This window comes from Meles meles, chromosome 11, assembly GCF_922984935.1.
Source record: "Meles meles chromosome 11, mMelMel3.1 paternal haplotype, whole genome shotgun sequence".
In the NCBI taxonomy this organism is placed as follows: Eukaryota; Metazoa; Chordata; class Mammalia; order Carnivora; family Mustelidae; genus Meles; species Meles meles.
In genome coordinates, this window is record NC_060076.1 from 68,812,067 (window position 1) to 68,826,707 (window position 14,641).

Here is a 14,641-nt window from a genome sequence, read left to right on the forward strand (position 1 = left end):
GACCTTACACCCCCACGCACCGCAGCCTCAGGGTAGTGCCCCCGCGTCACGTGCCCACAGCCGGAGCGCCGCGCCGCGCCCCGCCCTCCGCCCTCCGCCCCTCCGCCCCTCCGCCCTCCGCCCCTCCGCCCCTCCGCCCTCCGCCCCTCCGCCCCTCCGCCCTCCGCCCCTCCGCCCCTCCGCCCTCCGCCCCTCCGCCCCTCCGCCCTCCGCCCCTCCGCCCTCCGCCTGTCACTCATGCGGCTGCCCAATGACGGCGGCGGGGGCGGGGGCGGGCCCGCGCGGGGCGGGGCCTGGGGCGCCGTGCGCCGGAGCCTGTGGCGTCAATGCGGCCGCCGTGTCCATGGAGAGACGGTGAAGTGGCCGAGCTCCGGCCCGAGGCACCGGGGCTCCGGGACGGCGAGGATGTCGGCTTCTTTAGTCCGGGCCACTGTCCGGGCTGTGAGCAAGAGGAAGCTGCAGCCCACCCGGGCCGCCCTCACCCTGGTGAGTGGCCGGGGCGCGCGGTCGGACGGGTGACATTGGTTCACCTCCGCCCTCGCGAGGAGGTCACGGCGGCACGGCGCCCGGCTCTCTGTGCGGTCGCCGCGTCGCCGCCCGGCTCTCCTTGCCCTGGCTCGGGAGATAAACAAGCCCGGGCGGGGCTGCTCCGTGGGGGCCGGGCGCCCCGGGAACTACGTTTCCCAGGAGGCCGTGCGCCGCTGCCTGCGGGGCGAAGGGGGGCGCCGCGTGTGCGCGAAGTCCCGGGCCCCCGGGGAGGCCCGCAGTGAGCCGGGGGCGCGACTGCGCTTGGGTCGCGGGCCCTTAGGAGCTCCAGGAGCGGGAAGCTGGGGGAGGGAACCCGGACTTCTGCCCCTCGAGGTGCGCGGGGAGGGCGGAAGCTCGCCGGGGGACGACGGGGCGAGCGACGTGAGAGCTACCGCGTCCTCAAAGCCCACCCCTCACTGAGATCAAGGCTGTAGTGCACAAAGGGTTCCTTCCTTTCGTCGGGGAGGCTTTTTGAAACACCCTCCGTCGGTCCAGCGGACCCCAGCTGTGGTCGGCTCTCACAAAGGACAAAGAAGGATAAAAATTTCTACCCTGAGTGAGCGTTGGGCGTTTTCTGGGTGAAAGGTTGAACACCCTGGGAGGGCACCTGAGTCCATACCGCGTACGCTCGCCGCAGGATTTACCACGCGATCCCTGGTGCTCTGTGCAGTTTGGTTTTTTTTTTAACTGAGGGAAAACTCACATACCAAAAAATTAACCAATTTTAAAAATGCACCATTCGGTGGCATTTAGTACATTCATAATGTGCAACCATCACCTCTGTCTAGTTACAAAACATTTCACCCCAAGAAAACTCAGTATCCGTTAGACAGTCACTTGTGTTTGCCGTTTTGAAAGAGTTGGATTTCATAGGAGAGCTTATGAATCAGTTCAGCATTCTTCTCACCCCAGTCTTGGTTAAGGAGAAGCCTTTGTGCAAGCATTCAGCACCTAGAGACTGGGAAGTAGAATTGAATCACGGATTCCATTCAAGCTAATGCTGTAAGAAAGCCTGTTGTCAGAAAATAGGTTAAAACAAAATGGAAGAAAGTTGTGATCAGGTGGGAGGATTTATTTTTGTAATGGGTAAGTGTTTTTCAGCCGGTACAGGTTATCCTGATTATTCTATATTCCTGTTTTCTGTGCCACCAACCCTGTTTTCATGTCCAGAAGATAACATCATCAGCTCTGAGGATTCTCCCACCGACTTGAAATCACAAGAACTGAAGGGCCTGGGTCATACTTGTGTCTTTCAGTCTTAGTTAAAAAATACTGAGAACTGAAAAGAATTCTGCCACTGATAATGGTAGAGCCAGAAAGAGGAGATGCTTTTTTGCCTTTTCTTTGTCTATCATTTACCATATTACCTGCTTGTTCAAAATCTCTGAGTCATTCTCTTCCTCCCTGTTCCTTGCCATTCAGCTGACATTTAAGACCTCCTGTGTTTCAGGACAAGAAATAAATTGAGTTACCCAATTCCCACCCTCCAGGGACATAGTTGTGGGCCAGGCCATTGCCACCCCTGGAATTATCAGGGATAATAACAGCTTACAGTCTCAGACCTGCACTCTCTGCACTTGCTCCTGCTTCATGACCTGTTACCGGGCTTATTCTCCTAACAGAATTGTGTCAGTTCTTCATCTTGTCGGTTCTTAGTTCACAAGGGCTCTATGTTGCCTTTGATCAAGTGTTTGATTAACTTACCAGAGGCCATTGTGTGAACTTAGCCTGTTTAACTGTCTACCTAACTTCAGAAGTTCCTTTCCCTGTAGTCTTAGCTGGTGCCAGAGAAAAAGCAAGTCCTAGTTGCTTTCCACGCATGGCCTGCATAGCAGGCTTGCAGTCATTTTAATCAAAGCATATGCTCCCTAGTCCCAAGACCCTGGCATGAACCTTGTAAATCCTAGCATGTTCTGTCGAATGCAGAAGCAGGAAGGTGATCAAAGGGCTAATGAGTGAATACAGATAAAAGCAAATGAAACCAGAAGTGATTCAACAAAATGGGTAGGAAGAGATCAGTGTTACCTAGATACATAAACATGACATCACTAATTTGACACGGTGCAAACTTGTCTAAGTACTGTACCTACGTGGCCAGCAGAGGTCATCAAAAGGCTAGAAAAAGGAAAAGGAGTTGATGAAATGAAAACATGGTTCCATGCTATCAGCGCCCAGGTATCTGCTTTTACTGATGTTAATCCAGGAGAGAACTCATGGTTTGCTGGAACAGAAGGCTTACTTTGGTGACCAGCTAGCTGTCCTTAACACTTCTCTGCAACCAGAGATGGTTTGATTGAATGTTTTAAGTCTCCACCCCACCACTTCAAAGTGAGTACCTTTGGACACCTGCAGAGGAATTGACAAAAGAAATTGAATTTTTAGGAACCAGAGTGAAATATGATGAAAGCCTGAAGATTAACACTGCCCTGCTGGCAGAGGCTTTTTTTTTTTTTTTAATTATTTTGTCAGAGAGAGAGGGAGCGAGCACAGGCAGACAGAGAGGCAGGCAGAGGGAGAAGCAGGCTCCCTGCCAAGGAAGGAGCCCGATGCGGGACTCGATCCCAGTACGCTGGGATCATGACCTGAGCAGAAGGCAGCTGCTTAACCAACTGAGCCACCCAGGTGTCCCTGGCAGAGGCTTTTATTTCCATCATTCTACAGATCAGAGTTAGTGCAGCCAAAGTTGTAAGAGAATGATGGTACATAGCCAGCATCATTCTTCATGCACAGAGAGAAATTAATTCATTTTGTGCAGTGTGTGCTTTAAGACTTAACTTTCTAGTGGCACCTGGTTGAGAAGGACGAGGAAACAATGTTACTTGAGCCCCAGTTAATTCATTGCAGGACAAGTACCAGAAGTGTTTTGGAGCAATGACCAAGGAGTATTTGTATATTTAGGCAATTTACAGGGCATTCTCCAGGAAACAATTGCAAGTCGCCTAAATGTATAACAATGAGAGGATAGTTAAATAAATTAGAGTAGATCCAGTTGGTGACCTATTATGTAGTCACTGTAAATAAATTTTTTTTTAAAGTTTGGGAGTCATAACTCTTCATTCCTTAACTTACTTTCCCTTTATCAGTTATTTACTCTTTAATACTTAATTCACAGAATTGTAAGAATGAGATGATGCATATAAACCATTAAACACCTGGAAGGTACTCAGTAAAGGGTTAATATGTTTATTACTGTGTATTATGAGAAACATGAGAAAGGCCACAAAATATACACACACAGAGATGACTAGGAAAAGACAAAAGGGAAAACATTATAATGCCACCCGTAGCTGTTAAAGAATGAGTTAAAAGATACTATAACTTGTTCGTTGGCTGCTATTTATCTGCCATCTTTTAAACATTAAAATGCCACATTTATAATGAAATTAAAATAGGTTGTAGTTGTTGGCACATGTTTTGTATACATAATCATGGAGTTAGCTTTGGTTTTAGTTTTGTTTTCTTGAGCAGCAAAATATTAAAATTGTCTGGGGAATTACTTAAGGAAATACGGTGTTAAGGATGAGAAGTTTCTGATACCAAAACAGACTAAAGATCTTTTTTAAGGGCCTTTTGTCTTGTTCTATGATCTACCTATGAGTAGATTAAAAACGATCATTCTATTTCATTGAGTTTCAGGAATCTTAAACTTTAATTCATTGGCCAAATTGCAGGTGAATAAGTCATTAATTATATATACATTTCTTAGAAAAGTATAGTTGTCTTAGTCGTTTGGGGGAGTGCATGGAAACGGGAGGCTACCAGGCCTGCAGCAAGTTCTGAAGTTTTTGGACTGTTTGCCAGATTGAGTGTACTTACTGCAGAGTTGCCAGAGTCTGCAAATGACTGTAGAGCCCAGGAGGATCCTCAACGTCTGCCTGGTCCTGAGATACAGAAAGTATTTTTTTATAGCTAGCATTTTTTTTTTTCAAGTGCCACATGTTCCCATTTAGTTCTTCTGACTTGTTCTGAAAATCAAATCCCTCACTTAGAAAGTTACAAGATCTGTATCTTTCCCCTTAAGTACGTACTCTGCTGGGTTTCCATCAGTAACACTCTGCCAGTGGAGTATGCTTGGTTTTGGCTTGATAGAGGAAAATTAAGAAAGACTCATTTTGGTTCCTATGATGACAGTTCCCAGGCATACTGGTTACTTTTCCCTGGACAGTATAGGGGTGTGAAGTCAACCACTCTGGAATAGGTGGACCACTCCATGAATTGTTTTTGTTTATTGTGTAAGTGTTTTCTACTAAGAGTTGGGAAAAGAAGAAAAAACTTTATTTTGTAAAAATCAAGTTCGGTAATTTAATAATCGTGTGGAGATAGAAATGCGTGGGGCTGTTGACAGAGTAGTGTGTACTCCCTGGCTTCTTTGTTTTGGTATCGTAGCAGTGAACACTCATCACCTTTGACGCCCCAGCATTACAGGGCAATTTGTACTTGCAATAAATATTTTCCCACGGTTGTGCTTTTTTTTTTTTTTTTTTAAACTTATCGGAAATCCTTTGCTCTTTGACAGTAATTAGGTTAATTTCTTCAGGACTCAAGTGGGAAATAAGACCATGAGACCAGCAGAAGCTAGTTTTTACTGGCATTTGTTTAGAAGGGTAAATGAGCATTTTTTAACATTTTTCTTCAGGAATATTCCTATAACTATGTGAGGTTGACATGCTGTGATCTCAAAAGAAAAAAAAAAAACAACGTAATTCTACTCTTCTCCATGTCCTTCTTTCCCTGGCGTACTGCTCCTTATTTTCATTATTGTCCTACTGGTTGGCTCCTGTTCTGGTAGAATTGTGGGAAAAGGCCTTTAAAAATCACTGCTAATGGTGATTTTTTTTTTTAACCTTTTTTTTTTTTTTTACAGTTACACACAATAAGTATATATGTGTACACCAACTGTATATTAATAACTGAGGTCATAGTGTCACTGAACATTCATCTTTATTTAGTGTAATACATTGTTTTCTTTTCTAGTTTGTGTTTTTAAAAAATACTAGTGTCAACCTTCTAAATTGGTTTCATGGCTCTTCTAAATTGGGTCCAGACTCTGCTTCCACATCTTCATCTGGCCAGCACCTCCACTGGACAGGCCAGAAGAGCACACATGGAGGCCATCCTCTTGGTCTGCTCCCTTAGCACAGGCTTGGGATTTGGCTACAGTTACTTCCAAGTCATATAATGTCCACTCTGGGATTCCACAAACCAATAAAATGCCAATAAAAAAACTGGAGGACCAGCACAGCATTGCCAGCTAAGGTGCTAATAAAGTAGGAAGGACACTATCTCTTTGTTAATACACTCTCATCATTGTAAAGTAGCAGGTTTATATTGAGCTCTTTGTGCCTGGCACTGTTCTAAATGTACTTCATGAACTCATTTATTTAATCCTCCCAAGAATCCTGAGGAGGAGGGTCTTTTCTCCCCACTTAAGCCAAGTAACAGGCTTGGACACAGCTAGGAAGTAGGGCAGAAATGCCCTGGAACAGACTTTGTCCCTGACAGCACCGTGAAAAAGCAGACAGGACCCAAGATAGAAATACAGTAGATGGGGGAAAATTGCTCTTCCCAGGAAAGGGGGCTTGGGGATGCTGACCCCATACACCTAATACATTGTGGTGTTTTCCTCCTTTTGAAGACATATGGGCCGGGTAATTAAACAGCATTGCTCCTGAAAAATGCCTCCCGGTGCTTGTTTCTATAGTTGACTAGCTTAGTTCTGTTCATCCTGATATCCTGAGATGATGTTTTAAGCCACATTTAGTAGCTGTGCGAACACGTGGTGGGACTGGTATGAGAGGCACCCTCTGGGTTGATGCTGCTGCCTTATTTCCTCTCTGCATTTTAATGGGCTTGAAATAGATTTGGGGTAAACAAAAAACAAAACAAAACAAAAAATAGAGTTAATAATAATCAAAAACTGCCTGAAGGTTTGCTTCCCCAACGATTCCTTGATTGATTCTTGGCTACTAAGCGCCTTCTCTGTGTCAGGGATTGTCTTGTTGCCCAGCATGCAGCAGGAGCACAGAATAGAGGCTGCCCAGCAAACGTATGTTTGTGATGTAAGTAGAACCAGAGAACTGATGACAGGGAGCCGATCTTGACTGGGGGGAACAAGATTCAAAGGATGTTGCTAGAAAGTATTTTAAAAATAAAAATAGAATGTTTTGAGTTGAGGAGAGTTCATGTCTTTGTGTACAAAAGCCACAAGGTACTCAGACAAGAATGGAATATAAATTTGTCAGACAAACGTGCTAATAGACTTGAATAGTCTTAAAGACTAGGGAACTATAAGGCTTTAAAGAAAGCAGGTTTTGTAACTAAAAACTTAATAACTTGTTCTTTTTTCAGACACCTTCAGCAGTAAACAAGATAAGACAGCTTCTTAAAGATAAGCCCGAACACGTAAGTAAAACCAATCAGATGAATATTCAGTAAAAAAATTGAAGTTGTATTTTCACAATGAATTATCTTGTGATACACAGTATGTTTTCACTGGTTAGGGTTATTTAAAAAGTAAGATACGCTCATGATTTTTAGAGGCTCAAATAAAATATAACAGGGTATTGAGTGAAAAGCACATCATTTTGTGACCCAAACTCATGGCTGTCTTTCATCCTTCTAAGGGACCACCTCTTAAGTGTCCTTCCTGAGACGAACGTTTGTGTGTCCATCTCCTTTCCTACTTAGAGAAAGCATTCCGTACATGCTGTGGTTACGCTTTGCTTTTTGCCCCTAATAATACAGCTTGAAGTTCTTTCCAGAGCATTACAGAAAGGCCCACCTTTTTTATCATTCTTTTTTATGAATGGATATATTAGTGTATTTTATTGAACAGGTTCTATTTATTTAGCCAGTCCCCCATATTAAGGTCTTTAGGGTTGTTTACATCCAGTGCTGCCACCAATATCGTTCAACAAATATTTAGTGTCTGTAGCGTGTCAGGCCCATTGTTCTAGAGGACTAAGCCTGTGAGCCTGGTTCAGTGCACTCGTTGTAGGCTGTCCTCCTAGACACAAATCGGTTGAGTAAGGGGAGTGTGCATCCCCTTCACCTTAGGGCATTGTTGCCTGTGGAATACTGTAAATTACGTCCAAGTACTAAACTACTGATATTTAGTAATTAGACTATGGAGTGGTGTCTAGGTTCTGTTGTACAACCTACATTATAGTGTAATGAAGTTCTGGCACATTCCTCCTAAGAATTACTAAATGCTAAAATATATCCGTGTGGCAACCCCGTATGGATAGACTGATGGAAAGTGTATATATACATGGGCCAGATGAAACACTGGTTCAGCTGTGTGTAGGTGTGAGGGAGGATGATGACGTGAAGAGGATGGAGCACACACGCCTCATTGGGTGTCACTGCTGGCGCGAGCAGTCCCTGTTCCAAACTCCAGGTACCTAAAGCTGTATTTTCCTGTCTTCTGTAAGTTTCTGTATTCATTCCCAGTCGTTGGACCTCCTGCTTTGCTTGAGTCTTCCTGTTTATAAAGATAAAAGCTAAGTCAAATTAATACTCAGAACATGTGCTCCAGAATTCCAGCTAGATGGTTTATTATTGGTCATGCTGAATGTGTGAATCGCCCCACACGCTCTCTTCTCTCACTCTGGGAGTGAATAAGACCACAGTTCTGTCTCCTTGTTAAGGACAGAGAGACTACAGTCGGACTGCTTCATTCAGAACTCCCAGGCAGTTTAGCATTCTAGCTCCCGCTCTCACCAAGTGTCTTCCCACTCCACGATTGCTTTCCTGAAGCAAGTATACATTGCTGCTTTTAAGAGAATCAGGATCTGCTTGGCGAAATCCTACTTTTTGTGATAATACTTTTACTGTATACTTCAAAAAAGCAGATAGGATCCAAGATTAGAAGTTCGGTAGATATTCTTAGAAAATCACATTATGGTAGACAATTAGATTAAGGCTGGTATTTTAAAAGTGCAGTTTGGTCCCATTTTAACTTCTTTTTTTTTTTTTTTGAAAGATTTTATTTATTTATTTGACAGAGATCACAAGTAGGCAGGGAGGCAGGTAGAGAGAGAGTGGGGGAAGCAGGCTCCCTGCTGAGCAGAGAGCCCGATATGGGGCTCGATCCCAGGACCCTGGGATCATGACCTGGGCTGAAGGCAGAGGCTTTAACCCACTGAGCCACCCAGGCGCCCCCCATTTTAACTTCTTAACATCTGTGTGGGCTGCAGTCTTTTGATTTCTGGTACTTGAGAATGTTTGCATAGTTCTGCATTAGAATTAGGGCCCTGTGTAGAGGCAGTTTGGTTTCCAGGGGACGGCCTAGGGAACTTAGTGAACCTAAACATAGGGAAGCTTCCTGAGAACATCTCTTGTAATGAGGTGGAGCACAAATATTTTTGAGGAATTGAGAATTTGTTAGGTATGGGCTCCTGGGTGGCTTGGTTCCTCAGGTCATGATCGCAGGTCCTGGGATCGAGCCCCACATCGGGCTCTCTGCTCAGCAGGGAGCCTGCTTTCCCCTCTCTCTGCCTGCCTTCCTGCCTACTTGTGATCTCTGTCTGTCAAATAAACAAATAAAATCTTTTTTAAAATGTTTAAAAAAAAATTTTTTAATTCTAAAAAAATAAAAAAGAATTTTTTTATTAGGTAGTCATCTGTGCCATCAGGTACTTTTCTTTTTCCTTAAAAAAAAGGGGATTATTCATGTTTAGAATTAAAATTCTTCCTTTAAGGGGCACCTGGCTGGCTCAGTTGGTAGAGCATGTAACTCTTGATCTGGGGGTTGTGAATTCAGGCCTTACATTGGGCAGAACTTTAAAAAACAAAAGCAAAAAACCCCCTCTTCCTTTAAAAATGTTATTCCCAGCCTAGTCTGCCAAAAGCAAGGGTTAAGTAGTTAACATGCATTGGTATAGTGGACTGCCAAGGCATTATATGCAGTTGATAATTGTGACAGTTAATCACATGGAAGGATGATGTCTTACTTGGCAAAAACAAATCAGAGAATTAAGACTTATTCCTGTTATAATAAAGCCTGTGTTTGGATTATATGTGTCTATGACAAAGGAAAAAAAAAATGTTTTCCGTAGAGTGGTAGTGACTGGTTTTGGGTTTTTTGCATTTAATTGTTTTTATTTTAGGATCCGCACTAGTATTGCAGTGCTGTTTGTTAAATAGCTAAATTTTTTAAGTGCTTGTTTCCCTTTCCACTTATACTTCTCGATGGGACATTTCATAGCCAGAAATCTAATACCTCTTTAAGCTTATGAAGAAACAAATGTCAAATAGCCAGGGTTTTTATGAATGTTTAATACATACTACTTTAAAACTAAGTTTATATTTACACTGCTTTTTCAGGTAGGTCTGAAAGTTGGTGTCCGAACCAGGGGTTGTAATGGCCTTTCTTATACTCTAGAATATACAAAGACAAAAGGAGATTCTGATGAAGAAGTTGTTCAAGATGGTGAGTTCCAAGCATACATAGTGCTTGCTGTGAGGTAGGGTGGTTTGATGGACTTTGATGTATCAGGTGATTGATACACGGCAGCTGAGTGAGAATGGTACTGTATTGTCCCCCATTTTGCTAATTAAGAGACTGAGACATGGGGAGGTGAAATAGCTTGTCTGAGGGTCACTCCACTAGTTCAGTGGACTGGGGAAAAGTTGAACCTACTCAAGTTGGCTCCAGAGGGTATGCTCTTATCATTTGTTTTATTTCAATTACAAAAGATAATCATTGCAGAAAGATTTTAAATGCGGAAACTTCAGACCGAACCATCCATCTTTTGGGAAGCAGCAGTTTGACGTCTATACCAAATAAGTAATGTCATCTCGTGCTTTTGAAGAATCTGTGTTTTAATTTTTATTAAAAATGCCAGTGCTCTAATTCTCTCCTGCCCCCTGGCCCTACCCAATAATCTAATAAAACCTATTTACAACAAAATAATGTCACGGCCTCGGGGGAATTTCTGCGAGCACTAGCACGTGCTCGGGTATTTCAGTGGTGGCTCTGCGTCAGAGCTGTGCTATTACCTAATTCATCTCATTAAAGTGAAGTTACTGACCAATGATGACATTTTTGTTCATGTGTTTTTTTTTAGATCGCTACATAAAATACCTTAAATATTAAATTTTTTAATTTTAAATATTAAATATTTCTGAAGATGATTTCTAATAACTATATACAGTTTATATTTGAGTAATTACTCAGTTTCTTATAAGGAAGAAAGCTTTCTTAGACCAGTTATGTTTACGAAGATACAGCCTCTACCAGCGTAATTCCAGGGAGTTAGGTTACTGCCAGTTTTCTTGCCCATGAGCAGAAGAACAAAACGGCCACGTTGCACTGACGGGCCTCATGACACCAGCCCAGTGTATCACAGTGCTGTGTATGTGCCTCGGCTTGCCAGTGTGTCATGTGTACAGATGTCCATGCAGGCTTTTACACATTTATTGACTCTGTTTTTACAGAAGTCTCAGAACATACGCCTTTCCTTCATGTTACAAATTGGAAAAATGGGTGAAGTACAGTGAAGAGCAAATTCTAGTTTTGCGTGGGACTGTCATGGAATGTGCTTCTCTGCACCTGTCAGGCCTAATACTGTGTTTGACTTAGATCATTGGGTGGAAAAGGGACAGACAGGAAACTGAGCACTAAAGCTCTTAAAGGAAGTAATAAGATAGATTCAGAAGCTTCCTGTTAGACTTTTGTCAGTGGTTGCTATTTAAAAAGTTCATTTGTGCTTTGAATCAGCAGGTTCCATAGACCTGCAGGCTTTATGTGACACGTGTTTTCTTCTCCCCAAGGAGTCAGAGTGTTCATCGAAAAGAAAGCACAGCTAACACTTTTAGGAACAGAAATGGACTATGTTGAAGATAAATTATCCAGTGAGTTTGTTTTCAATAACCCAAACATCAAAGGAACGTGTGGCTGTGGAGAAAGCTTTAATATTTGACTACTCTGGCTGTAAGCTCCAGGAACACTCATGGAAGTCCTAGGGCTTACTGAAGAAATCATGTGACTGTCACGTGCTTAAAGTTTATAATGTATGACTGCCTTACGAGGAAAATAAAATGATGCATTTTGAAAGTGAAGCCAGCGTGTTAGATTCCAGAAGAAGCGATACTTGTATTCTTTTTAGAGGCAGAAAACGAGAAGCCATTCCTCTCTTTAGGTCATTTTCTTGATTTGTAAAGAAAAAAAATCCTACCCTGCACTTAATTGTCTTGCATCCTTTCTATTAGAACCAGTTTCATGAATGCTGTCTACCTGGGAGGATTTCAGGAAACGTATTTTTAATACGTGTGCACGCCATAGCTCGCTGTTGAGAGTGGCGTGAACGTGCATTTCCCGACAAGATTGATGGCTCATAAAATTCAGAGGCAGAAGATCCTGACAGCGGGCATGACGTGGAACTGCCCTGGTTTTCTCCCCAAACTTGACACGGCATTTCTACATTTGTATCCAAAATGTCTTTGTCAGATGCCTCATTTGCTTTACCCTTTAGCAGCACCAGCCAGTAGGTGAAAGTATCGAACAGAGATTTCCTTGAACTGCAGTGCAGAACAGTTCTGAGCGATGGCATCAAAAGGTAAGAAATACTTCACCCACTGTTTTTAATCCATTTCTTTTGCCACCCAAAACGTCCCCTCAAAGGTGGAATCTCAAGCTGGTGTCTTAAAAGCCATCCAGCACACCCCCTCGATTCCATACCTGGGGAAGCAACCCCCAGTTCGTCCACTCTCACTCTGTGGGCTATGTAGCCACAGAGCTGGGACAGCTCTCTCCTCCCGCCCGTGTAAGGGACATTAGCCCTGCAGTCAGTGAAGATCAGTCTGTGGTTTGGCTTCTTTATCTGATTGGCATTGATAAGATTTCTTTGTAATTTGATGAAGCTCATACTTAGTTTATTTTATTTTGAGTGAGAAGAATCTTATTTTAAAACCCACTTATGTGAATTAGCATCTTGTTTCTTTAGAACTTTGAAACGGTGGTTTATGCTCGCAGAGAAGACATTTGTAGCAACCCCGAAATATCCTTTCAAATATAGTCGTCAGTTTGAAGCAGCACATGAGGGTCTTTTCTTAAAATTCCCAATACGTGTACACTTTCTGGATCTCAAGTTCAATGACAAATTCTTCACCTAACATTTCGTCACCAACTTTCCTTTGACGGCATTCTTTTTGCCATTTAGTTACTGATTTTCCTGGGTTTGACATACTAAGTGTTCTGTGAGAAGACACATACGCTTTTTTTGAAAGCTGACTTTGTATTGAAGTAGCTGTCCTATTTATGTCCGTCGTGTTCACTGAAGTACCTGGCACAGAGTACACCACCGCCCAGAGCAGTAGCCGTATGTGCGTGCTCCTGAGTCCGTATTGTTAATGATTGTCAGTCCACTTATTATCTGTGCAATACTGTACGTGTGTAGAGATTGAATTGTCAATAAAAAAAGAACATGGCCTCTTTGTGATCATAAAATTGCCTTTTCTTTATAGTAAAGAAGGGTTTGGGAATGGTACCTCTTCCAGCGACTAATGAATAGTGGCTGTTTTCTCTAACCAGCCTCGTCGCCAACAGGCATTTTCTGTGCCAGATTCTGTTGCATCATCATCTTGCTGCTGTGTTCTCCATGCCGCCCTCTGACAGAGCCATTTGGGATTTCTCTTGGCCCCAGACACATCAGCATTCCCTTTCTTCTGCAGCCTTGTCCTCTCCCTGTTTTGCTTCCTCCATCCTCTCACACAGATTCCTTCTTACGTTCTCGTGTCATAATCTCTCCCTGGAATGCTGTTTCCAGATCTGTCTTCCAGGCTTTATGTTCACCTCAGGCATGTTTATAAGCACCTGCTCTCCGCCTGCCCTGAGGTTTCACAGATGACCAGAGCTAGTCCCCAACCGCAAGAGATCTTAGGGTTGGCAAATGAGACACCAACGAAGAGAACGCTCTAAGTGTTGTAGTAGGGAAAATGTATTGCATACTTGCTCCATGCCAGGAGCTGTTTGAATGCAACCTTCACAGTAAGCCAGTGAGGTATGTCTGACTCCTGTCATTTCATAGATGAGAAATTGAAGCATGATGTGAACAAAATAGTGGACCTAAGTAACACAGTCAGTGGCCAGGTCAGAGTGACAGCCCACAGCATCGGGCACCAGCCTGTGCTCCTAGCAGTCGGGCCATACTGCATGTTCTAGCACCAGGACGGCTGCACTTTCTAAGAAGTTATCTTCGAGGTCGTGACACTTAGGCCAAGTTTAAAAAGCCCTGAGAGATTAGGGGAAGAGGGAAGAGAACAGACAAAACTAAAGAGGACTGAAAACATGCAGGAAGCTAAGCTCTCCGAAGAATGTGAAGCAGAAGGGCAACAGGACAGAGAACGCTGGGGCTTTCACTTTCTGTACAGGCGCGGAACCACTCAGTCATTACAAGGGGCCATGAAAGCATCTGCATTCAGAAGTATCTGGCTAGCTGGCTGCCTGTGGAGCATGAAGAAAGCCTGCCAGCGAGGAAGACAGGAGGAGGTACTGCAGAAGCCCGAGTGGGGCCCGAGGGGGAGACTGGTGAGAGGCTTCGGACGTGCTGTCGGCAAGACTCCATTGACCAGACCAAGCTCAGCAGGGCTGTGGTGGTGTGGCCCTTGGCTAATCACACTAGCAACACTTTACTGGGGATATTTGTTGTTGTTTTAGTCTTGCACAATATCAAAAGGTTTTTGAATACAGGAGCTTAATCATTTCTTCAGTGTTCATTTAACACCAGTCATGCTGTCATTATTTTTGACAAAAAGACTCTCTAACAGCCACATCCTGTTCTTTCCATTTCAGTCAAGCTCCTCTTCAGACCTCTGAGAGGTCACTTCACAGTGCTCCCGTGTGACATGGAGGACATCAGCTGCTGTGGTGGGAGCGTGCCACAGAGACAGGGCTGATGGTTTTTCAGTTAGAAGAGCAAACTAGAAGCCCACTCCAGTGGCTGAACTATCCCAGGAAGGATTTCAGGAGGCAGAAGCTACAGCACTCTTCTGCTACCTGCTGTCTCTCTGTCCTCTGCCCCACAAGAATGATCTTCTCTTTGGCAAAGAGGAAGAGGGGGGTGGCATTTGGAAAAATCCCTACAAGATCAGACGTCCCTAAGATTTCCAG

At 43.7% G+C, this 14,641-nt stretch overlaps 1 protein-coding gene across 2 annotated transcripts; it reads left to right on the plus strand.

Moving 5' to 3' along the window:
* Window positions 1–281: 281 nt before the first annotated feature.
* On the plus strand, window positions 282–12,979 carry ISCA1 (iron-sulfur cluster assembly 1). 2 transcript variants are annotated; one of them, XM_046023726.1, is made up of 4 exons: window positions 282–486; window positions 6,877–6,930; window positions 9,856–9,961; window positions 10,228–11,298. In XM_046023726.1, exons 1-4 carry the CDS (start codon window positions 406–408, stop codon window positions 10,320–10,322), a joined length of 336 nt encoding a protein of 111 aa, XP_045879682.1. In that variant the 5' UTR covers window positions 282–405; the 3' UTR covers window positions 10,323–11,298. The 2 variants fall into 2 exon arrangements, with proteins under 2 accessions (XP_045879682.1, XP_045879681.1); XM_046023725.1 differs by lacking the exon at window positions 10,228–11,298 and adding an exon at window positions 11,305–12,979 and having other exon boundaries at window positions 288–486.
* Window positions 12,980–14,641: the final 1,662 nt, after the last annotated feature.